Source organism: Meriones unguiculatus, chromosome 11 (assembly GCF_030254825.1).
Source record: "Meriones unguiculatus strain TT.TT164.6M chromosome 11, Bangor_MerUng_6.1, whole genome shotgun sequence".
Taxonomy (NCBI): Eukaryota; Metazoa; Chordata; class Mammalia; order Rodentia; family Muridae; genus Meriones; species Meriones unguiculatus.
This window is the reverse complement of record NC_083359.1, coordinates 40,940,129-40,964,576: the sequence shown is the minus strand read 5'-3', so window position 1 is coordinate 40,964,576 and position 24,448 is coordinate 40,940,129. Positions and strand designations below refer to the sequence as shown.

The 24,448-nt window shown below is 50.9% G+C and overlaps 3 protein-coding genes across 3 annotated transcripts; all 3 read left to right on the top strand.

Annotated features, from left to right (window-relative positions):
• Positions 1-598: 598 nt before the first annotated feature.
• LOC110545994 (testisin-like) lies at positions 599-5,663 on the top strand. The gene is made up of 6 exons (XM_021632502.1): positions 599-731; positions 838-864; positions 1,141-1,306; positions 1,869-2,152; positions 4,984-5,138; positions 5,424-5,663. The coding sequence occupies exons 1-6, from the start codon at positions 629-631 to the stop codon at positions 5,661-5,663; spliced, it is 975 nt and encodes a 324-aa protein (XP_021488177.1). The 5' UTR covers positions 599-628.
• Positions 5,664-14,038: 8,375 nt separating this feature from the next.
• Positions 14,039-15,666, top strand: LOC110544719 (prostatic spermine-binding protein-like). Its single transcript, XM_060365036.1, has 4 exons — positions 14,039-14,130; positions 14,220-14,300; positions 14,499-14,601; positions 15,274-15,666. Exons 2-4 carry the CDS (start codon positions 14,228-14,230, stop codon positions 15,590-15,592), a joined length of 495 nt encoding a protein of 164 aa, XP_060221019.1. The 5' UTR covers positions 14,039-14,130; positions 14,220-14,227; the 3' UTR covers positions 15,593-15,666.
• Positions 15,667-19,552: 3,886 nt separating this feature from the next.
• Positions 19,553-21,725, top strand: LOC132646477 (prostatic spermine-binding protein-like). Its single transcript, XM_060365035.1, has 4 exons — positions 19,553-19,629; positions 19,719-19,799; positions 19,997-20,099; positions 21,335-21,725. Exons 2-4 carry the CDS (start codon positions 19,727-19,729, stop codon positions 21,651-21,653), a joined length of 495 nt encoding a protein of 164 aa, XP_060221018.1. The 5' UTR covers positions 19,553-19,629; positions 19,719-19,726; the 3' UTR covers positions 21,654-21,725.
• Positions 21,726-24,448: the final 2,723 nt, after the last annotated feature.

Here is a 24,448-nt window from a genome sequence, read left to right as displayed (position 1 = left end):
GAGGCACATGTCTGTAAACCCAGTGTTGGGGGAGCTACAACCTGAGGATCATAAACTTGAGTCCAGTGTGGGATATAAAAATGAATCACTGTCTCAAAAAGAAAAACAAATAAACAACGGTAAAACCAAAGAAAAAAGACAACAAGAAAAAAAATACATTAAAAACAAACAAACAAACAAAGACTCAGCAAGGAGGAAGGCTATTAGAGATGAGCTTGCCGCCAGGGGTCCAGCCTAAGCGGGGTTGGCTCCGCCGATTGCCTGCTAAGAGAGAAAGCACAGGCTTTCGCCCGGAAAGTCCTGGACGGGGCTAGTTCTCTGCTAATCCCAACAGGGGTAGGCCTTAAGAAGGGCTCATGGATCTTCCCGGTGGCCACTGGCCAAGTTTGGTCCTGGAGGAAGTCGTGGGCGGAGGACAGAGGGCAACAGGGGAGCCAAGCAGCACCCCTAAGCTCAGATGACAGAACTGCGCCGTATCAACAGCTTTAATAGACGCCCTGGAAGACAGTGTTAGGGCACCATGGCCCCCAAACATCCCTTGGGCCTAGGGATCTGCTTCTTTTCCAGTGGGCGCGGGCCTGGCGCAGCAGGAAGTAAGAGGGGGTGCCAGGTGGCGAGAGAGGTGGCCATGGGCGCGAGGGGCAAGACGTTGGTACCACTGCTGCTGGTGCTGGCGGTAGTGGCGGCGGACTCACCGCCAAACACTTTGCAGGTGAAAGCCGATAATCCCGGTGAGCTGCTCTGGGGGTACTGTTGTGGGACTGGGGGCGGTGACAGGTAGAGGGGGGAGCGAAGGCGACAGGTGGCCTGTTGCTCATTTCTCTTACTTCCACCCAGCATTGCAGTCCCTGGACCTGTTGTCAGGTAAGGCGCCCAGAACGTGCTTCCTGTGTGGTGGGCCTGCTTCCGGGTGCGCTTCAACCATCCCTCTCCTCCGTCCCAGGATCAAGAACTCAACTGTGTTTGACAGTAACAGCCCCCACCGGGGGGTGGGGGATGGGGCAGGTGCTCGCGGATCACCTGGAGTGTGTCCCCGGCACATCCTCAAGAAGTTACCTCCCTCCCCTCACCCTAAGGCTACAAAGTGTCAGTGTGGAGGGTGGGCGTAGGAGTCTGTGCTCAGACTGATCCTCCTCGCAGGGCCCTGTGGTCACAGGAGCATCCCTTCACGTGTAGTGGGCGGCGTTGAGGCGGAGCTCGGCCGCTGGCCATGGCAAGGGAGCCTGCGCGTGTGGGGCACCCACTTATGTGGGGCGTCCTTGCTCAATCGACGCTGGGTGCTCACGGCTGCCCACTGCTTCCAAAAGTGAGTCTGAAGTCAGGCGGGGGCAGTTGAGGGGTGGGACGGTCAGTAACCCTGGCCCCGAATTCGGCGCCTGGGTAAGCATTTTAGTGGAGCCTCAGGAGGGGCGGTGACGGTTTTTACATTGATGTCCCTGGAGGGAATCCTCTTCCAGCTCTTCCAGAATGTTCTTTCAGTACATTCTCATTACCCCTGAGTGTCCTGACTGCTCTGCTTTTGCTTCCTTCCTCAAGTCCTAGCCAAATATTCCCACAACGGTTCCCACATTTGGTCAGCTCCTTGGGGGCTACACAAGCGTCCACCGAGGCTCACCTTCTGTCTTTGGGACAGCTCTAGCGGATGACAAGACCCCTGGGGTAATCGCTCTTGCTCCTCCCCTCACAGTGCCCAGGAATAAAGACTGTTTCCAGCCTGTCTGGGTTCTGTTGGCCCATCAGAAGGGCTGGGGGAAACCCTGCTGGGGATGAGTAAGTGGCAGCAGCCCTACAGTGTCCCCACATTGTCACCTCAGGGAGAGGTCCAGCAGAGCGTGAGTGGCCTGAACTGCTCTCTCCTTCTCTGGCAGGGATAACGACCCCTTTGATTGGACAGTCCAGTTTGGTGAGCTGACTTCCAGGCCCTCTATCTGGAACCTGCAGGCCCATTCCAACCGTTACCAAATAGAAGATATCTTTCTGAGCCCCAAGTACATCAACTCATACCCCTACGACATAGCTCTGCTGAAGCTGTCGACGCCTGTCAGCTACAATAACTACATCCAACCCATCTGCCTCCTGAACTCCACACAGAAGTTTGAGAACCGATCCGACTGCTGGGTGACCGGCTGGGGGGATATTGGAGAGGACCAGAGTGAGGCTGAGTACAGATGGGCTGGGGAAGGGGCGCTGCCCTGTTTACCGAGCCCGGCACTCCATCCCTGAGCGCCCAGAGGTTCTCACTCAACATCTTAGCATCCTCTTTCCTTCCTTCCTTCCTTCCTTCCTTCCTTCCTTCCTTCCTTCCTTCCTTCCTCCCTCCCTCCCTCCCTCCCTCCCTTCCTTCCTTCTTCCCTCCCTCCCTCCCTCCCTCCCTTCCTTCCTTCTTCCCTTCCTTCCTTCCTGTTCTCCCTTTTCTTCTTTTCTTTTTCTTGTTCTTTTTTTTTTTTTCCGAGACAGGGTTTCTCTGTGTAGCCTTGGCTGTCCTGGGCTGGCTTTGGAGAGCAGTCTGGCCTCAAAACTCATAGAGATTGCCTCCCTCTGCCTTCCTATTGCTGGGCTTAAAGGTGTGCGCCACCACGCCTGGCTTCATCTCTTTTTCTTACTTCTGCATGCAAGGAGAATGGGAGACAGCGTTTTTCTTCAGGACAGGGTGTGTGGGCTGGATGTCAGAGGTGCCAGGACAGCCTGTAAGGCTGGGGAACTCCGCCCCCAGAAGCACTGATTAACAGTTTCCCAGTTTCCCCCTAGTTGCCTTAGGACTTATAGCCCCAAAGCCTGGGGCATGTCCTTTGTGCCTGGAGTGACCCTGCTCAATCCTCCCTGGGCTGGTCATTTTCTCCATGTCCCTTAGGAAGAGTGATACTAACAGATTTGACTCCTTTTCTGAACACTGTGTGCTTGGCGCTATTGTAGGTTTTGGGATCTTGGTGCATCAAGGCAACACATATTTTTTTTTAATTCATTTCTTTATTATCTTATATGTATATCAGTGTTTTGCCTGCATGTGTAGTCTCAGATCCCCTGGAGCTGGAATTATAGACAGTTGTGAGCTGCCATATGGGTGCTGGAAATCGAACCTGGGTCCTTTGGAACCAGCTCCCTAGTCCAAGGGTATAATTTTTAAAAAGGGATTCAAAATATTTTACTTAATTTGTACGTGTGTTGTGTTAGTGTCTCTGTGTGTCTGTGCATATGTGTGCAGATGTCCACGGAGGACAGGAGAGGGTGTGGGATCCCCAGGAGCAGGAGTTATAGGTGCTTGTGAGCCTCTCAGCAATGCTGGGACCCCAACTTCAGTCTTCATGATTAAGAAAGTGCTTTTAACTACCGAGCCATCTCTCCAGCCCCATTTAAAGGAATTACATATTTATTTTGTTTTAAAGACATTTATTTAAAAAGGGAGAGCAGGCGTGGTGGTACCTTTAATGCCAGCACTTGGAGGCAGAGTCAGGTGGATCTCTATGAGTTCGAGGCCAGCCTGGTCTAGAGAGTGAGCTCCAGCAGAGCCAGGGCTACAGAGAGAAACCCTGTCTTGAAAAGCCTAAAAACATACATACATACATATATTATGTGTGTTTGTGTGCTTGAGGGTATGTGTGTATGTATACCACAGTACCACACGCATGAAATACCTGCAGAGGCCAGAAGAGGGCATTGGCGTCCCTGGAACTGGAGTTGCCTGTGGGTGCTGGGAACTGAACCCAGTTCTCTGAGAGCACTGAAGGATCCCTTTGTTGCTGAGCCTTCCCTCCAGCCTTGGTTGTTTTGTGTGGAATGAGGATGTAAATTCACGCAATGGCCCACATGGGAGAGTTGTCCTCTCCTTTTACCATGTGGGTCTCACCTGTACAATCATGTATTTTCACGTCCACTTCATAGCTGAGGAAATGGAGAGCATTATGGGAAATATCCCAGGCCCCAAAACTAGCACAAAGAGGTGTGGCCAGGTTCTATGGCTCAGACAGCAGAAGGGATTTCCCCAAGGCCATACAGCTGGAATTGGTGGGAGGATAGAGACCTCAATCTGTCTGTGAGTCAGAGACCATTTCCTCTTCCTAGAGGGGTGTTTGTGGGCCTAGGGACCCATTCCAGGCCCACTTTGCAGCCCTCTTTCCCTATGCAGAACAGGTGGGCGCGGTGGTAGGGGGTCATCTCCTTGAGCCTTGGCACATGGAGCAGGTCAAGGCACCTCTGGTGTGAATACAGTTCTGTTCACCCTGGAACAGGGGAATTTTTTCCTTTGCTATGTGCTAGTGGGGACACTTTGAACAAGCACTTGGCTAAACCATGCCTCAGTTTTCTCTTCTGTTAAATAGAATAACATAACGACGGTTCTGGCTTCCTACAGCACTTCTGAGATTTGAGATCTTAGAGGACAGGAAACACCCACTGTCACTCTTGTCACTGCCTGAAAACTTGACAATGCCTGGAGCCTAGGAATTGTGAAAATTAGGAATCCCACAGATATGCATTGTCATCTGGCTCTGACAAGTCCCTAGTACATTTTAGTAATGAGCTCTTTCCCCAGAACTATGTTTTAAATTAATGTATCCTGCCCTGTTATACTCTAGTACTCTAGAGCTGTTTTAGGGCTCTTGGCTCAAGCCGAAGGAAAGCCCAGAAAGAAAGGGTGGCATAGAGCCGCTACCCCTGGTCCCTGGATGTCTCCACAGGACCTGGCCTGCTGTGTCTACTCCAGCTCCTTTTTTCCCTTGTATATATCTTGGTTACCAGCTCAGGCAGTGACTTTATGTACATTCTGTATCCTGTGTCAGTTGGCATTGACAGTGGCTCTGTCCACTGAGTCTTGTGATATTGTTGCTGGCCCATGACATCATTGTGGGGCTGCAGCTGGGAGCCATTGATAGTGATATCTTGGGCACACTAGGTGCCCAGGGCACCCCTGTCCCCATACCCTGTGCCCCTCTTTCCAGGAAAAGAGGATGCAGGGGTCTGTCTCTGTCTTCCATTCCTCCCGCACAGGCCTGCCATCTCCCAATAATCTCCAGGAAGTGCAAGTATCAATCATCAACAACACCATGTGTAACCACTTGTATAAGATGCCGGACTTCCGCACGAACATCTGGGGAGACATGGTTTGCGCTGGCAACCCTTCAGGTGGCAAGGACGCCTGCTTTGTAAGTGTTGCCTCACCCCACCACGGTCTTCTGGGCCCCGTACCCTGCCATTTCCACCTCCAACTTCCACCCAACCGAGGTTTCACGTGGTACCCCATTCCATCTCACGCCAACCCTGGGAGACAGATGGTGGCCCCACTGCCCAGGTGAAGGTCCCCTCTGCTGTCAGGGCGAGGAGCAGGAGCCTCACCCAGCCCGCCAGCTCCGAAGCACCCCCTTCTGCCCTGGCCTCTCCCAGTCCCACTTGTCACCCTCCAGGCCAGGCTTACCTGTGCTGCTCCTCAGGGTGACTCAGGAGGACCGTTGGTCTGCGAACAGGATGAGGTGTGGTATCAGGTTGGAGTCGTGAGCTGGGGAATAGGCTGTGGCCGGCCCAACCGGCCCGGAGTCTATACCAACATCAGTTATCATTACGACTGGATCCGTTCCACCATGATCCACAACGGGATGCTCAGGCCTAACCCAGCCTCACTGCTGCTGTTCCTTACTCTGCCCTGGACCCCCTCTCTGCTGAGGCCTGCCTGAGCCCACCTGTGAGAGTCAGGCCACCTGCAGAGGCAGGCTGTACTTCTTTTGTATCTCGTTTGTTAATAAACACGGCTGTTATTTTCATATCTTTCCTTGAACTTTGATGGCTTCCTGTTTAGGCACAGGAAGCCTTATCTGTCAGTCCAAGACCTGTATTTAACAGCCACAGTCTTGGCTCACCAGCATTCGCCAAGTTTTGGTTGCAAACAGTACTGCCCTCTCCGTTCAGTGCAATTACAAAAACCATGATTTGTGTCTGGGTGTGGTGGAACCCAGCTGTGACTGCAGAACACAGGAGGCCGAGGCAGGAGGACCACAATCCTCTGCAAAGACCAGCCCCCAGGAGAATGAGCCCAGCCTGGATGTGGTCCCTTCCCCTAACAGCGCAGGCTGGGCTCCCTCAGGACACCAAGTGGGAGCCCAGCTTGCTTCTTCCTGAGTCTGTCCCCTCCCCTTCCTGGTCCAGGGTCACAGCACCCACAAACCTCATCGTTTGTTGGTGTGGGACCAGTGTACCGGCACTGCACCAGCCACAGGATGCACCCTCGGGCTCCTCGGGAGCTGTTCTGATCACAGCACAAGGACTGAGACTCTGGGGTAAAGGATGAGGCCAAGCCCCACAGGGGTAAAGCCAAGAAACTCCGCCTTCTGTTAGTACGGCAGTGTTCAAGGACTCAGGAGATGGAAGGGGAACAAAGTGGGCATGAACTGAAGAATGCCCTGGAGAGGGCATTCTAGGAGGTGCCCTGGCTAGGCAAACCTCACTCTGCCCCATCAACCACTCGCGTTTCAACCAGGGCCCCAACCAGGGCCCCGGGGGTCACAGGAAAAGCCCTGCAGGGTGACCATAGAGCAGGCTCCTGCATGTCCACCACTTCCCACCAGGGGGCAGCCATGGGCCTGGCTCTTCTGCTCACTGGCCGGCTGAGGAAAGGCTTGCCAACATGGACCTGGTGCAGGACGCTCTGACTCCTCTGGTGTTCTGCTTCCCCATAAATTTTTGTTCTGTTGGCTATCTTCCATTTAGCCTCTGGGCTAAGATCTTTCAAGGGAGCATTGTATCTGAGGGGCTTGCCAGCTCCCAGAACCCCAAATGCACCACTGAATCTGAAATCCTACCCGGCTATTTGATAAGTCTGCTTTTGCCTTTACATCCTCTACTTAATTTCCGGAAAAGCTGGTGAGGGCACAGGGTCTCTCTAAGTGGAACAGATGCAGACAAACGGCAGTTCACAGCTATCAAGTGAGCCCTGCGTGTGTGGGCAGGGGCCACCGACACGCTGCTGGAGCACTGGAAGACTGCCAGCAAGAAGCAGCTTTTCAGCCAGGGTGTGGTGGCGCATGCCTTTAATCCCAGCACTCGCGGAGGCAGAGGCAGGTGGATTGCTGTTAGTTTGAGGCCAGCCTGGTCTACAGAGCAAGTCCAGGACAGACAAGGCTACCAAGGCTACGCAGAGAAATCCTGTCTCGAAAAACAAAGGAGCTAGAGAGAGAGAGAGACACAGAGAAAGAGAGAGATAGAGATAGAGATAGAGATAGATAGAGAGAGAGAGAGAGAAGATGGAAAGCACAGAACTGGAGCCTAGGGGTGGGATCGAGAGTGGGGGGGGCATTGTGGAGAAAACAGTGGCCTGGACTGGGGCAGGGGTCTGAGGGCGTCTCCATGGATGTAAGGGTTGATGAGGAACTGGGGTGGCTAATTAGTTACATCACCTAGAGCAGGACTTCCTAACTTTCTGCACTTCTGACTCTTTTCACTGGAGGATTTTTTTTAGAGGCGATCTAGTTAATCTTTAAATTTTAATTATGTGTGTGCATGTGTCTGTGTGGGGCTATGAACATAGGACAGTTGCAGGCACAGGCCAGAAGAGGGCGTTGGCTCTCCAGGGCGGTTTTAAGGTTCTACCAGCTGACGAAAGTGCTGGAAACTGAACTTTGTCGGCTTGAGGAGCAACAGTGCTCTTAATCACTGGGATAGCTCTCCAGTCCCTGACTGGAGAAGTTTTTGATGGGACCCCAGAATATGAGCATATAAAATAGGGGTACACATTTGTTGACAATAGATCACAAAGAACCTTCTTCCAAAACAATTCTTTAGTATATGCAAGTTTTACTATTTAAAAATACTCATTCCTGTGTGTGTGTGTGTGTGTGTGTGTGTGTGTGTTCCTGGGGAGGTTAGGAGGGCCTGTCAGGTCCTCCGAAGCTGGAGTCACAGGTGGCTATGAGCCACTGATGTGTGGTCCTTGGGAAGCACAGAGAAAATTCTTAATCACTGAGCTGTTTCTCCAGCCCTCTTTCACTATTCAAAAATTATTATTTATGTATCGGGTATTTTGTTGTGTATGAGCGCTCTGTTCGCATGTGTGCCTGCATGACAGAAGAGGGCATCGGATCCCATGATGGATGGTTGTGAGCCACTGTGTGGTGGCTGAGAATTGAACTCAGGATTTCTGGAAGAGCAGCCGGTGCTCTTCACTGCTGAGCATTTTCCCCAGCCTTTCCTTTTCACCAATTTTTTTTTTTTTTTTTTTGAGACAGGATTTTAGTATGTTTCCTTGGCTAGCCTGGAACTTGCTATGTAGACTAGGCTGGACTTGAACTTACAAAGATCAGCCTACCCCTGCCTCTGAGTGATGGTATTAAAGGTGTGTGCCACCATAGCTGTCCTTCGACATTGTTTTTAATGAACGCAAATATGTGTGTTAACGAGATGCTTACTTGTCTACAATCCAAAGACAGAACAACTGGATTCTTAACGTGCTGAAGAATGACATGGGAAAAAGATTTGAGACTTTGTTTCCTGTTATTAAACTATTACATTTCCATAAGAGCAGAACACTTTGAATGCACAGTGAAAACCACTGCAATTGATATCATACAATAGTCTTGAATCTGAGCCCGAGCCCTTCTGGCAGCTTTTGTTGGCCTTGTGTGGTACGGGGGCACAAGACACTGAACACATGAGTTTAGAACCACGGCTGCAGCGAAGCCCCAGGATGCAGCGTGGACAAGACCTACCAGGAAGACCTCAGATTCATTGTGAATTTGATTTTTTTGTTTAGCCATCACACTTTCAGAACTCCTTTGCTGTTACTGCTCCTCACTCTTACATTCAGTGACGTAACCCCACGGTTTAACGGCTTTGGACTAGATGCCTGAATGTGTCCCTTTGTCTCCCGGTTGTCTGTGAGTGATCCCGGGCAGTCCAGGAAGCTAGGAGAAAGGAGGTGAGTCTAGGGACTTGCTCTGAGGATTGGAGACCCCGTACTACCTACGGCTAGTTTGGGGTGAAAACTGATTAGAAGAAAAATGTCAGAACTCAAAATTACATTCACAGCAGAGCATTTCCTCCTTCCAAGTTGCTGGGGCAGCGGCCTCATAACTCCTCCTGTTCTAGTCTCAACTGGTGTCAACACCAAACACCCGAGACCAGAAGCACATACATCCTCCCGTACTCAAGGTAGAGCTACCCACCTGTCATAGCCCAGCTCCGCTTCAACCCATTTCCTATCTTGAAGTTGTCAGAGGACAACATGCAGGAATCCGTTCTTTTCTTCCATCATATGGGTCCCAGGTAGAGAACTCAGGTTGGCAGGTTTGGTGGCAAGCACCTCTACCCACTGAGCGATCTCACTGACCTACAGATGGAATTTTAATTATGTTCATGATGAGGAAATGCATATGACTGGTACCTTGGTTTTCTAGTAAAGTGTTGAGTTTCCTGGATAGCAAAAATGCTTAGCACAGAGAAAGGCACTCAGTGGGATTTTGGAGATGGTTGCTGGGTATTTCAGTAATACAGAAATAACTCAACCTCCACCATTCTGGTTGCTTCTTAGTGCCTTTTCCTGGTAGCATCAGCTCAGGTCTGTGTACAGGGGCAGCCTCTGTGCCTCTTTGTAGAGAGACGAGACACTGTCTGTTCCTTCCTCTGCATCCTCCACTCAGGGGTACTTCCTTGACTCTCAATCAGACAGACCGTCCATTTGGCTTCTGGTTCTTCACCCCCTGTAGTCTCCTCTGGTTCCTGTGGCCTCGGGGATCAGCTGGGGACATGTGGAGGAGCCAGCTTCCTCCTTGGCCCCAGAAATCACACTCTGGCCAGAATGTCCCAAGACCAGAGCCAGGGACCCAGGATCTAGCCTCCAAGTGAGGACAGAAGCTTTCTGTAGTTGACTGGCATGGGGCGGTGCAGGTGCCTCTAAGTGGGCTGCCAATGGAGATCCAGTCATCCAGAGTGTCCGGAGGGGTCTCTGCTAGCTCCACACGGGGAGAGAAGGGAGATCAGAGCCTCATGTTAGGACAAGCTCCTGCCACACGGGGACTCGGCAGTCCAAGGCCCACCTCTGCTGAAGGAGAAGGCCCCCATTGTTCCAGTCCCTGGCACAGTGCAGACTGGGCTGTGCCCAGGGCAGTTGATAAATGCCTAGTAAATCCCCCTTTGGGGGAGTCCTGATCCTGAGGGACAAAGGGCCTGTGTTGAACACTCCTTAGTGTAGGCTCAGGGCCAGCTCTGTAGCTGAGGGGTCACAGAGAAAGACCCTTTTGAGACTGGACCCCCACACACACACCTGTGTATGTGAGGATTGTACCTGTTTAGCGTGGGTATAGCTGGGTGAGGGTGCATTTTCAAGTGTGGGTGTGTGAACCTGTGCTAGCCATCATTGCATCTCAACACTATGAAAGCGTTCCTTACTTATGGAACTGGGCAAAGCCCACAATTCCCTCTGGTGAGACCAGCCACTGTCTGTTCCTTCCTCTGCATCCTCCACTCAGGGGTACTTCCTTGACTCTCAATCAGACAGACCGTCCTTTTGACACTTGAAGTGACAGCAAACCCACAAAAAGCGCCCTTGGGCTGGATTGGGACAGAACACAAGCCCCCTTTGTGTTCCTTCCAGGCTCCTGTCTCCAGGACTGTGTCTGCCAAGAGCTTAGGGCCTTCCGCCTCCGCCTCCGCTTCCCTGGGATCCTCCTGGGGCTTCAGGAGGGGACCTGCTGCCCTGTCTCCGGCCAAGCCTCCACATATCTGTGCCTGTGGAGTAGGGAGCAGAAGGAGGGCTGGGGGGCAGGGGCGGGGGAGCTCACCCCTGCAGCACCCATCGGGCCTCCCTAGTGCAGTGTGGTTCTCAGAGCCAGGGGCAGGCGTAGGGGTAAGAGAGCCTCTTCTTAGCCCCCGTTAGAGAAGGCTGCTGAAGAGAGACCCCTACATTCTAATTTGTCCAGCCAGCCAGGGACAAGGCTGCAATTGCTCCAGGGGAAGGAGTATGTGCAGGGTCAGCGGACCGTGTGAAAAGCTGGACAGCACCGCTGGGCACTTTGTGAGCCGTAAGCAGTCGCTGATGGCTGACAAGTACCCTGGCTCTAGACTTTGGAGACAAGAAAAGCATAAAGATTGCAGAAATCTCTTTCTTTCTTTCTTTCTTTCTTTCTTTCTTTCTTTCTTTCTTTCTTTCTTTCTTTCTTTCTTTTTTTCTTTCTTTCTCAGGGGAGGCGGAGGCAGACAGATCTTGAGTAGGAGGCCAGCCTGGTCTACATAGTGAGTTCTAGGCTAGACCAGGGCTACATTGTAAGACCCTGTATTCAAAAAAGAAAAGATTTCTTTTTAATTGTGTGCGCGTGTGTGTGTCCACACGGGGGGGGTGTTCGTGTGAATGTAAGTGTCCCTGGGGGCCGGAAGAAGGCATTCCATCTCCTGGAGCTAGAGCTGCAAGTGGTATGAGCCACCAGATGTGAGGCTGGCTGCTGGCTCTGAGTCCTCTGATCGCCCACACACTCTTAACCGCTGAACTATCGCTCCAACCCTGAATGCTTTAATGAGTCACAAAATATTTTTCTGTTTTTTAACTTTTCTGATGGTTAAAAACACATGAAAAGCATTCTTATTGCGGAAACACATGGCAGGCTAGTTCGGCCTTTGAGTCTCCAGTGTTCCTACCCCTTTCTGTAGGTATTCATAGCTCCTGGTTCAGGTAACAGAGGTCCCTCCTGGCTTTGCAGACCATCCCTCACTGCCATCCCCATGACACCAGCTCCTAGCCAAGAGCCAGTCTGTGTAAAATAAGGCCATTGTCTGCAGCCCTTTGTAAGCACAGAAGGGTATCAAGACACATTGATTTGCTCTCAAAATCCATTCACCAAGGTGAGGGAGACAACACAGGGAGGAGTCACGCTCCTTCTCACGACTCCTCCTCAGTGCTCCAAAACAGGAGACTCACTGTGGTATTGGCCCTCTGCCACCCTAGAGACATGTATCTGTTATTTCTAGGCCTTTGTCTTTTCTTCCCGGAGAATGACCTTGACCCGCACAGCACAGGCATCTTAGGCGGAAAATCTCTGGATCCTCATAGCAACACCGAGGGTAGATTCTGTGATCCCCCCTCCCCCCATATATAACAGATGAAAGCCACAAGGCACAGCAGAGACCAAAGTTCATCCATCACATCCCTCATGAGCTGGAAGTCTGGCTTCCGCTCACTATCGTCAATCATGATCTTGCACTATTTCCAGAGACCCTGAGGATTCTCTTCCTAAAGTTGCTCTCTGCTCCAGGTCAGGTACCAAATAGTCTTCATCTTCTCCATCATTATCTTACTCATTCCCGTCTTTGGCAGACCACTTCCATGGGATGTTTTTCAGTCACTGGGGTGAAGTCTGGGAATGACAGTATAAAACAAACAGGGGTCTGTGTGTTCCTTTCATGGGTCTTCCTTCAAAAAGGGGCTGAGCAGGGGCAGATGGAGGATGGACAGGGGGAAGTAGAGCAAGCTACCCAGGACATAAGCGTGGAGAGAAACATCAGCACCCAGACAAAGGAGGGGCGCTTGGGGCTTGAGGGGGTAAGAGGGAGATGGTTGAGTTGGTAAGGCATTTGACATCACACGTAAGGATCTGAGTTTGATTCCTAGTGCCCACATAAAAAGTGGGGTGCAGCAGCCCATGCCTGTGACACTGGCGAAGGGAAAGGATCCTTGGAAAGGAGGATGCTTGGCGTCTGTTGACCAACCAGTCTAGCTTAATCAGTGAGCTCTGGGTTTAGTGAGAGACGGTCTCAACATAGGAGTCAAGGGCGAGCAAGGGGGCTCAGCAGCTATGAATGCTGACTGTTCTTCCAGGGGACCTGGGTTGAACTTCCAGCACTAATATGACTGTAACTCTAGTTCCAGGGCATCTGATGCCTTGCTCTGGCTTCCAGAGGTACCAAGCATAAAAGTGGTACACAGACATGTATGTATGCAGGCAAAACCATCCATATTTGCACTTTTTTTTTTTTTTTTTTTTTTTTTATTAAAAGAAAGGAAAATTGCAGGTGTAGAAAACCAGGCCTTTAATCGCAGCTTTTGGCAGGCAGACTCTGATCTTTGAGAACTTGAGGTAAAGTGAATTTATGTAGTGAGTTCCTGGCCAGCCAGGGTCATAGAGGGAGATCCTGTCAAAGAAAAAAGAGAAGGAGGAAGAGGAGGAGGAGGAGGACAAGAGAAAGAAAAAGCCGCTTGATGCCCACCAGGCACCCACATTCGTGTGCCCCGACTCCACGTGCACATACATAGCAACAGGAGCTGTATAAGTTCCGCCAACCAGCTCTGAGCGACAGGGCCGCTGACCTCAGAAACTCTACCCGGTGGTTGGTCCAGCACTTGCCAAAGGTGGTTCTCAGTAACACACATGCACACTCACCGGCACACGTGCAGGCAGGCATGGAACCTACCTCAGCCTGCTTTCTTGGGTTCTGCCAGATGGGTAAGACAAGAGATTTCACTCTCTGCCTTTTCCCAAGGGAACTATCATGTCTTGTGTGTCTCCCTATCCCATGACCTGTGAGTCTCTCATTCTGTTCACCCTTACGATACCTAAATCCAGCATGGGAGAGAGACTGCCACAGACACCTGAGAGACAGGTCAAGCAACTGTTTTGCAAGTGTCTCTTGTTTGTTCCTTAAGCAGGGCAGAAGGAGCAAGGCTGTTGTCCCAGGAGCTTTGATGTTGGCTGGGAGCGTGGAGGGACTCTTCGTAGTAGGAGAGACCAGGAGGCTGCCTCAATTTACTGAGGCCCTGGGCCTGCTCTGTACAGTTGCTGAGGTCAGTAGTTCTGTCACCCATAGCTGGTTGACACCTGCCAGGCTGAGCAGGGTTCTCAGCAAACCTCCCCCACGTCTACAGTCAAGTTCTGATCAGGTGCCCATGAGAGAGAACCCAGAGGTGACAATGGAAACAAATACTTGTCACTGTCACCAGCCCTGTTGATGTAGGCTGCAGTGCCAAGTGGGCAAACAGTGTGTCCGGGAGCTTCCCCAGATGGCTTTCGGAACTCCCCCAGGGAGAGCCCCCCACAGCTCCTTCCTGTTCCTCTGATGGCCTGTGGCTCCTTCCTCCTGGACAGGGGCCCAAGAGACTCCAGGAGCATATAAGGGGAAGGGAAGGAGGTCCAAGTACAGACACCCAGAGAGAATTCTCCCAGCCAGGTAAGGTGCCATGGCTCCCGGGGGTGGGCACGGCGAAGTCCAGCTGCCTCCCTGTCTAGGAGCTGAGTAGCCTTTGCTCTTTCCCTCAGAGCTTCAGATGTTTCGGCTGGAGGCCATGCTGTCCTTGCTGGTCCTAGCCCTCCTGGGGACCCCCACCTTTTCGGCAGAAAGTAAGTCAGGTCTGGAGTCTGCTCCTCTCCCTGGTGGCCACCTCATTGTTCTCAACCCAGGAGACATGGGGACTCTTCCCAGCCTTTGTCACAGACTCCATATTGTCATGGGACTCTCCTTCTCTGCTTCAAGGGTGGGAAGACAGTTTATCCACATGGCTGATGGGCTCTCTCTTTTCTGGGTTTTCATCCACACAGATTACTATGGTAAAAAAGTTGGCACACATTTCTGCACTACAGCACCCGAAGGAAAAGCCTTCAAAGGAATTCGGGTATATTTTAAAGGTCGTGCGATTGCCGGGTAAGTGGGCTCAGGGCCACAGCCCCTACCACTGGGTCCCAGTTCTTCACATGGTGTCAGGAACCCACGTAGATGGTCCACTAAGAGAGGCTTCCCACAGAATCCCCATCTGGCTTCCAGGGCTTGTTAAGGCCATTTCATTTTCAGAGTCACAGAAACACCAGCCAAACCTTTGGCTTGTCTCTGTCCCCTTGTCACCTGTCCTGAACACAGGCCTATTCCTACTGAACCCTGCTGTTGCCTCCCGGGTTGATTGAAGATGGCTGGAGATGCTTCTCCCTACTCAAGTCAACCACAAAAGGTCCCTCAGTCCCCACACTTGATAGCAAAATCTAATCTGTCAGGTTAGGGTCTTAGCAGTGAGGGTCAGAGTGGACCTCAGACTAGATATTAGTGGTAAGGTATGTTGGAAGCAGAAAACCCAAAGTCAGTCCTTTAAGACTGGGGGCTTGAGGCCTGGGGTGGGTTTCTGTGCTGTGCTCAGAGGACACCAGACACATGAGGAATGGAGAGGGGAAGAGCCAGAAAGATTGAAGACAGTGTGCAAACTTTGCCACACTCAGAGACTAGTAGGTCTCAAGAAGCCAAAAGAGAGTGGGGGGAGGGTGCCAGGGATCCAGGAAGGCTGGTCTTGTGTGTGGATGACTATTCAAAGCTTTTCTATTTTCCTAGTATTCAGATGAAATTTGGAGATGACTGGGGACAAATATATGGCTACCAGACTAGAGATACCCAGGAAGAGGAACTGGCTGAGGGCGAAAGCATCACTACCGTCTTCGGCACATTCAATATCTATTTCAACCAACTTGGCTTTACAACTGACAGGCCACGAAATATTTTATTGGGGACCTACCCTAATATTCAGGAGTTCTTGGAGGACGCTGACAAACCCAACCATGATTTCAGGGGCCTTTGTGGCTTTTATGTGGTGGGTGGCTTCAGGTCCTTGAGTATTCGTTGGGGGACGGTAAACGGTACATGTTCAAACTAAGGCACATGGCTACCCAAGCTGACGTGGTCTGTGCCAGGTACTTCCAAACCCAACTGCTAATAAATACAGCATCTGCATGAATGGTGCGTCCAAGTGCGATCCTTGGGTCTGAGAGGATTCTGTGAGCAGAACTGAAGGGGGGAGGTGGTCTGGCCAGGATTTGGGGCCTACAGAGAGCCTAAGCTCTAAGCCTGAGGGCTCAGCTCAAGGACCACCACTGTGCAGGGTGGTGGGCACCAGAGGCTCTCCCAGCTGTCAGCTGCTGGCTTTGCAGTGTGCAGGGTTCTCTGGCTGGCCAAGGGGCCTCAGGGAGGCCGTTAAACATTTGCCAACTGCTTGTTCTCACCACGCTCTTCTTGGCACTAAGGGATTAAAAAAAAAACTGTGGGGGGTAGGTTGGTGGAGTTTGGGAGATGGCTCATTGGTAAGGTGCTTTCTGTTCAAGAAGGAAAACCTGAGTTTGGGTTCCCAGCACCTACACAAAATTGCAAGTCTGAAACCACACATTGGGAGAGGTAGGGGGTGGGTGGGAATGGAGGTGGGGATGGAGACAGGCTGACCATAGGTGTTCAATGGTCAGATACACTACCCAAATGTGCAAGCTCTGGCTTAGGAAAGAGATGTGGCCTTTCACAATAAGTAATAGAGGAAGGCAGTCAAGGTAAATCCCTGGCCTCCACATGGATGTGCATATAGGTAAATGTGTTCATTTCCTCATATCCACACACACACACAAACACATACACCACATACAAACATACACATAGATACACAGACATGCACACAAAGGGGCCAGGAATCCAGCTGAGGGACATAGACACAGACACACAGACACACAGACACACACACACCCATACACATGGCCAGGAATCCATCCGAGAGGCCGGTTGCCCACAGAGGTCAAGCTGAAGCTCATGGTGTTTGCTGAGGTCCCTGCATTACTGGGCACATGTACAGGCAGGTGTATGGAAGCACCTGGCAAGAGGTGAGGGGAAGGGAAGGAGGTCCAAGTACAGGCACCCAGAGAGAATTCTCCCAGCCAGGTAAGGTGCCATGGCTCCCGGGGGTGGGCACGGCGAAGTCCAGCTGCCTCCCTGTCTAGGAGCTGAGTAGCCTTTGCTCTTTCCCTCAGAGCTTCAGATGTTTCAGCTGGAAGCCATGCTGTCCTTGCTGGTCCTAGCCCTCCTGGGGACCCCCGCCTTTTCAGCAGGAAATAAGTCAAGTCTGGAGTCTGCTCCTCTCCCTGGTGGCCACCTCATTGTTCTCAACCCAGGAGACATGGGGACTCTTCCCAGCCTTTACCACAGACTCCATATTGTCACGGGACTCTCCTTCACTGCTTCAAGGGTGGGAAGACAGGTTATCCACATGGCTGATGGGCTCTCTCTTTCCTGGGTTTTCGTCCACACAGCTTACTATGGTAAAAGAGTTGGCACACATTTCTGGACTAGCATATCTGAAGGACAAAATAGGAATTCAGGCATATTTTAAAGGTCGTGTGATTGCCGGGTAAGTAGGCTCAGGGCCACAGCCCCTACCACTGGGTCCCAGTTCTTCACATGGTGTCAGGAACCCACGTAGATGGTCCACTAAGAGAGGCTTCCCACAGAATCCCCATCTGGCTTCCAGGGCTTGTTAAGGCCATTTGATTTTTAGAGTCATGGAAACACCAGCCAAACCTTTGCTTGTCCCTTTTCCCTTGTCACCTCTCCCGCACACAGGCCTATTCCTACTGAATCCTGCTGTTGCCTCCCGGGTTCATAGAAGATGGCTGGTGATGCTTCTCTCTACTCAAGTCAACCACAAAAGGCCCCTCAGTCCCCACACTTGATAGCAAAATCTAATCTGTCAGGATAGAGTCTTAGCAGTGACGGTCAGAGTGGACCTCAAACTAGATATTAGTGGTAAGATATGTTGGAAGCAGAAAACCCAAAGTCAGTCCTTTAAGACTGGGGGCTTGAGGCCTGGGGTGGGTTTCTGTGCTGTGCTCAGAGGACACCAGACACATGAGGAATGGAGAGGGGAAGAGCCAGAAAGATTGAAGACAGTGTGCAAACTTTGCCACACTCAGAGACTAGTAGGTCTCAAGAAGCCAAAAGAGAGTCGGGGGAGGTGCGCCAAGGACCCAGGAAGGCTGGTCTTGTGTGTGGATGACTATTCAAAGCTTCTCTTCTTTCCTAGTATTCAGATGAAATTTGGAGATGACTGGGGACAAATATATGGCTACAAGACTAGAGATACCCAGGAAGCCGAACTGACAGAGGGCGAAAGCATCACTATCACCTTTTGCAGATTCAATCTCTATTTCAATCAACTTGGCTTTACAACTGACATGCCACGAGAAATTTTATTCTGGACCTACCCTATTATTCAGGAGTTTTTTGAGGACGCTGACAAACCCGAGCATGTGTTCTGGGCCTTTTGTGGCTTTTTTGTGGTGGGTGGCTTCAGGGTCTTTCGTCCTCTTTGGGGGACTACCCAAGCTGACGTGGTCTGTGCCAGGTACTTCCAAACCCAACTGCTAATAAATACAGCATCTGCATGAACGGTGCATCCAAGTACGATCCTTGGGTCTGAGAGGATTCTGTGAGCAGAACTGAAGGGGGGAGGTGGTCTGGCCAGGATTTGGGGCCTACAGAGAGCCTAAGCTCTAAGCCTGAGGACTCAGCTCAAGGACCACCACTGTGCAGGGTGGTGGGCACCAGAGGCTCTCCCAGCTGTCAGCTGCTGGCTCTGCAGCGTCCCAGGCTGGCCAAAGGGCCTCAGGGAGGCCGTTAAACATTTGCCAACCACTTGTTCTCACCACCCTGTTCTTGGCATTAAGGGATAAAAAAAAAAAAGTGTGTGTGGGGGAGGTTGGTGGAGTTTGGGAGATGGCTCGTTGGTAAGGTGCTTTCTGTTCAAGAAGGAAAACCTGAGTTTGGGTTCCTAGCACCTACACAAAATTGCAAGTCTGAAACCACACATTGGGAGAGGTAGGGGGTGGGTGGGAATGGAGGTGGGGATGGAGACAGGCTGACCACAGGTGTTCAATGGTCAGGCAGTCTAGCTAAATGTGCAAGCTCTGGCTTAGGAAAGAGGTGTGGCCTTTCACAATAAGTAATAGAGGAAGGCAGTCAAGGTAAATCCCTGGCCTCCACATGGATGTGCATATAGGTAAATGTGTTCATTTCCTCATCCACACACACAAACAAACACATACACCACATATATACATACACATAGATACACAGACACACACACACATACACACAAAGGGGCCAGGAATCCAGCTGAGGGACATAGACATAGACACACACACACAGAGGCATACACACACACACACACACACACACACAAAGCGACCAGGAATCCAGCTGAGAAACATAAACACAGACACACAGACACACAGACACACAGACACACACACACACACACACGCAGACACACACACACCCACACACATGGCCAGGAATCCAGCTGATGGACATAGACACAGACACACAGACACACAGATACACACCCACCCACACACATGGCCAGGAATCCAGCCGAGAGGCCAGTTGCCCACAGAGGTCAACGCTGAAGCTCATGGTGTTTGCTGAGGTCCCTGCATTACTGGGCACATGTACAGGTAGGTGTATGGAAGCACCTGGCAAGAGCTGAGGCAGAGTGAGAGGACTTCAGAGACGCCTCCTGGAGGCAAAGGGAGCTGAGCTAGACTCTCAGCAAACTTCTCCCATGCCTACAGTCAAGTTCTGATCAGGTGCCCATGAGAGAGAACTCAGAGGTGACAATGGAAATAAATGTCTGTCACTGTCACCAGCCCTGTTGATTGATGTAGGCTGCAGTGCCAAGTGGGCAAACAGTGTGTCTGGGAGCCTCCCCAGATGGCTCTGGGAACAACCCAAGGGAGAGCCCCCCACCAGCTCCGTCCTGTTCCTCTGATGGCCTGTGGCTCCTTCCTCCTGGACAGGGGCCCAAGAGACTCCAGGAGCATATAAGGGGAAGGGAAGGAGGTCCAAGTACAGGCACTCAGAGAGAATTCTCCCAGCCAGGTAAGGTGCCATGGCTCCCGGGGGTGGGCACGGCGAAGTCCAGCTGCCTCCCTGTCTAGGAGCTGAGTAGCCTTTGCTCTTTCCCTCAGAGCTTCAGATGTTTCGGCTGGAGGCCATGCTGTCCTTGCTGGTCCTAGCCCTCCTGGGGACCCCCACCTTTTCGGCAGAAAGTAAGTCAGGTCTGGAGTCTGCTCCTCTCCCTGGTGGCCACCTCATTGTTCTCAACCCAGGAGACATGGGACTCTTCCCAGCCTTTGTCACAGACTCCATATTGTCATGGGACTCTCCTTCTCTGCTTCAAGGGTGGGAAGACAGGTTATCCACATGGCTGACGGGCTCACTCTTTCCTGGGTTTTCATCCACACAGCTTACTACGGTAGAGAAAGTGGCACACATTTCTGCACTAGCATACCTGAAGGAAAAATCTTAACAGGAATTCGGGTATATTTTAAAGGTCGTGCGATTGCCGGGTAAGTGGGCTCAGGGTCACAGCCCCTACCGCTGGGTCCCAGTTCTTCACATGGTGTCAGGAACCCACATAGATGATCCACTAAGAGAGGCTTCCCACAGAATCCCCATCTGGCTTCCAGGGTTTGTTAAGGCCATTTGATTTTCAGAGTCACAGAGCCACCAGCCAAACCTTTGCTTGTACCTGTCCCCTTGTCACCTCTCTTGCAGACAGGCCTGTTCCTACTGAATCCTGCTGTTGCCTCCTGGGTTGACCAAGGATAGCTGGAGACGTTTCTTCCTACTCACGTCAACCACAAAGGCCCCTCAGTCCCCACACTTGATAGCAAAATCTAATCTGTCAGGATAGAGTCTTAGCAGTGAGGGTCAGAGTGGACCTCAGACTAGATATTATTGGTAAGATATGTTGGAAGCAAAAACTCAAAGTCAGTCCTTTAAGGCTGGGGGCTCTTTGACCTCCCTCCCCCAAGGGAGGAGCAGTCCTGCTAGACCACAGAGGAGGACTTTGCAGCCAGTCCTGAAGATACCTGATAAAACATGGTCAGACGAAAGGGGAGGAGGTCCTGTGAACTTGGAAAGGGGCAGGGAGGAGATGAGGGAGAAAGGGTGGAGTTGGGAGGGAATAAGGGAGTGGGATACAGATGGGATATAGAATTAATAAAATGTAACTAATAATAATATTAATAATAATAAAAAGAAATAAAAAAGAAAAAAAAGATTGTGGGCCTGAGGCCTGGGGTGGGTTTCTGCGCTGTACTTACAGGATACCAGACGCATAAGAAATGGAGAAGGGAAGAGCCAGAAAGATTGAAGACAGTGTGCAAACAAGGCTGAGAAAGCTCTGGAACACCAAGAATGAGGACTCGGGTGGACTCAGTGGGTGGGGTTGGGGAAGTCCCCTAGGGCTGTGCAGGGTACCTGTTCTGTGATTTGCTGAGAAAGTGCCCACTTGGCCAGGGGCAACCTCTCTGTGACCACAGCTGCTCCTTTTGAGGGTCTAAATGAGCAGGTTCCAGAGTTCTGCTCTGCTCTGTGAGGTCTCCTGTGCACACAAGGGAACTGAGTTCCCAAGAGACTAAACAATGGGCTCCAGATCACAGTGTCTGAGAGTGGCTTTGCCATACTCAGAGACTAGTAGGTCTCAAGAAGCCAAAAGAGAGTGGGGGAGGGGTGACACGGATCCAGAAAGGCTGGTCTTGTGTCTGGATGACTAGTCAAAGCTTTTCTTTTTTCCTAGTATTCAGATGAGATTTGGAGATGACTGGGGACAAATATATGGCTACGAGACTAAAAATACCCAGGAAGCCCTCCTGAATAAGGACGAAAGCATCACTATCATCTTTGGCAGATTCAATCTCTATTTCAATCAACTTGGCTTTTCAACCAACATGCCACGAGAAATTTTATTCGGGACCCGCCGTACTATTCAGGAGTTCTTTGAGGCTGCTGACAAACCCGACTATGTGCTCAGGGGCCTTTGTGGCTTTTATGGGTTTGGTGGCATCAGGGCCTTTCGTCCTCGTTGGGGGACGGTAAACGGTACATGTTCAAACTAAGGCGCAAGGCCAACTAGGCTGACCGTCTTTGCCAGGTACTTCTAAACCCAACTGCTAATAAATACAGCATCTGCATGAATGGTGCGTCCAAGTGCGATCCTTGGGTCTGAGAGGATTCTGTGAGCAGAACTGAAGGGGGGAGGTGGTCTGGCCAGGATTTGGGGCCTACAGAGAGCCTAAGCTCTAAGCCTGAGGGCTCAGCTCAAGGACCACCACTGTGCAGGGTGGTGGGCACCAGAGGCTCTCCCAGCTGTCAGCTGCTGGCTTTGCAGTGTGCAGGGTTCTCTGGCTGGCCAAGGGGCCTCAGGGAGGCCGTTAAACATTTGCCAACTGCTTGTTCTCACCATGCTCTTCTTGGCACTAAGGGATTAAAAAAAAAACTGTGGGGGGTAGGTTGGTGGAGTTTGGGAGATGGCTCATTGGTAAGGTGCTTTCTGTTCAAGAAGAAAAACCTGAGTTTGGGTTCCCAGCACCTACACAAAATTGCAAGTCTGAAACCACACATTGGGAGAGGTAGGGGGTGGGTGGGAATGGAGGTGGGGATGGAGACAGTGTTCAATGGTCAGATACACTACCCAAATGTGCAAGCTCTGGCTTAGGAAAGAGATGTGGCCTTTCACAATAAGTAATAGAGGAAGGCAGTCAAGGTAAATCCCTGGCCTCCACATGGATGTGCATATAGGTAAATGTGTTCATTTCCTCATATCCACACACACACATACAAACACATACACCACATACAAACATACACATAGATACACAGACATGCACACACATACACACAAAGGGGCCAGGAATCCAGCTGAGGGACATAGACATAGACAGACAGACACACACACACACACACACACACACAAAAGGGCCAGGAATCCAGCTGAGGGACATAGACATAGACAGACAGACAGACAGACAGACACACACACACACACACACACAGACCAGGAATCCAGCTGAGAAACATAGACATAGACAGACACACACACACACACACACACACACACACACACACGGCCAGAAATCCAGCCGAGAGGCCAGTTGCCCACAGAGGTCAACGCTGAAGCTCATGGTGTTTGCTGAGGTCCCTGCATTACTGGGCACATGTACAGGTAGGTGTATGTAAACACCTGCCAAGAGCTGAGGCAGAGTGAGAGGACTTCAGAGACGCCTCCTGGAGGCAAATGGAGCTGAGCTGGGCTCTCAGTGAGGATTCAGCCAAGTTGATCCAGGGAGGAGGACTTTCCAGGGCCAGGATCAAATCCAGCAAAGTAGAACCAGAGAGCACGGAGCACAGGCCTTCCACTGCACTTTTCACATTCACACAGTCCCACTTGCAAACCAAAGGCTTGGCTGGGTGTGGTTGCACACACCTTTAAACCCAGCCCTGGGGTTGCAGAGGGAGGGGAATTTCTGTGATCTCCAAATTAACTTGGCCTATGTAGGGAGTTCCAGGACAGCCAGGACTAAACTGTGTCAGGGAGGAAACTGAGGCTCAGGGGACAAAGGAATTTGTCCTGAGTCACACTGCAGAAACAGCAGCATTGAGGTTCAGCTGGGAAGTCTGAACCCTAAACCCAAACCAAGGCAAAGGTTTCACAGGTAGGTTGGAGAAACAGCTCAGCTGGTGGAGAGCCTTCCTAACATATAGAAAGCCTGGGTTCCATCCCTACCTTCACATAAAACCAGGCATGCTGCTTCGTGCCTGTAATCCCATTTAGACGAGGAGGCAGAAAGACAGGGAAGTCCAAGGCCTTCCTCTGCTACATACTGACTATAAGGACAGCCTGGGCCAAAAACCACAAAACAAAAGAAAAAAAAGGATTTATTAAACAAGCCTGATCTTTGCATGAGGCCCAAACTAGCACTTTTCTCTTATTAGTCATTTCATTTATTTTTGTAATATTGGACATTGAACCCAGGACTTCAACCACGCTACAGCTGCTATAGATATACTGTGCTACATCATCTCCAGCCTTAAAAAACAAAACAAACAAACAAAAAAAAAACTTTTATGTTAAAAAAACAGTCTATTGCTTTATGTGTGTGAATTCCTCTAACCCCAGCACCGCAAGACGGGGCGGGCAGATCTGTGCCAGTTTGACACTACTCTGAGCTACACAGCGAGATCCAGGCCAGCAGGAGTTAAAGATTTTGGAAGTGTATGTTGGCAGCTCTTCAGAGGGAAACAGAAGCTGTGGGGTTGGCTGTGGTTCTCCCATAGAGCCTTGCCGTTGGTTATCTCCTGGCTTGCCAAAAAATAAAATATAAAAAATAAAAATAAATAAAAAATTTCTGTGCTAAGCAGGCTTCACCTTTCCCTCCTGGAGAGACCGCTGGATCAGGAAGGAGAGCAAGCTAACCTGAAAGTTACTATCTGTATGTATGTATGTATGTATGTATGTATGTATAAATATGTATGTATATGTTTTTTCAAGACAGAGTTTCTCCGTGTAGCCTTGGCTCTTCTGGACTCGCTTTGTAGATCAGGCTGATCTTGAACTCACAGAAACATGCCTGCCTCTGCCTCTCCAAGTGCTGGGATCACAGGCCTATGTTACCGTGCTGGCAAAGTTGCTCTTTCTCTTCCTCCTTCTCCTCTTCTAAAATAGATTGATTTTACCTGGTCTTTTTAAAAAGGATTTATTTATTCATGTATTTTCTGTATGTGTGCTGTGTTTTCATGCACACCAAGAGAGGGATTCAGATCCCATTACAGATGGTTGTAAGCCCCCATGTGGTTGCTAGGCATGGAACTCAGGATCTCAAGTACTCTGCTGCTGAGCCATCTCTCCAGCAAC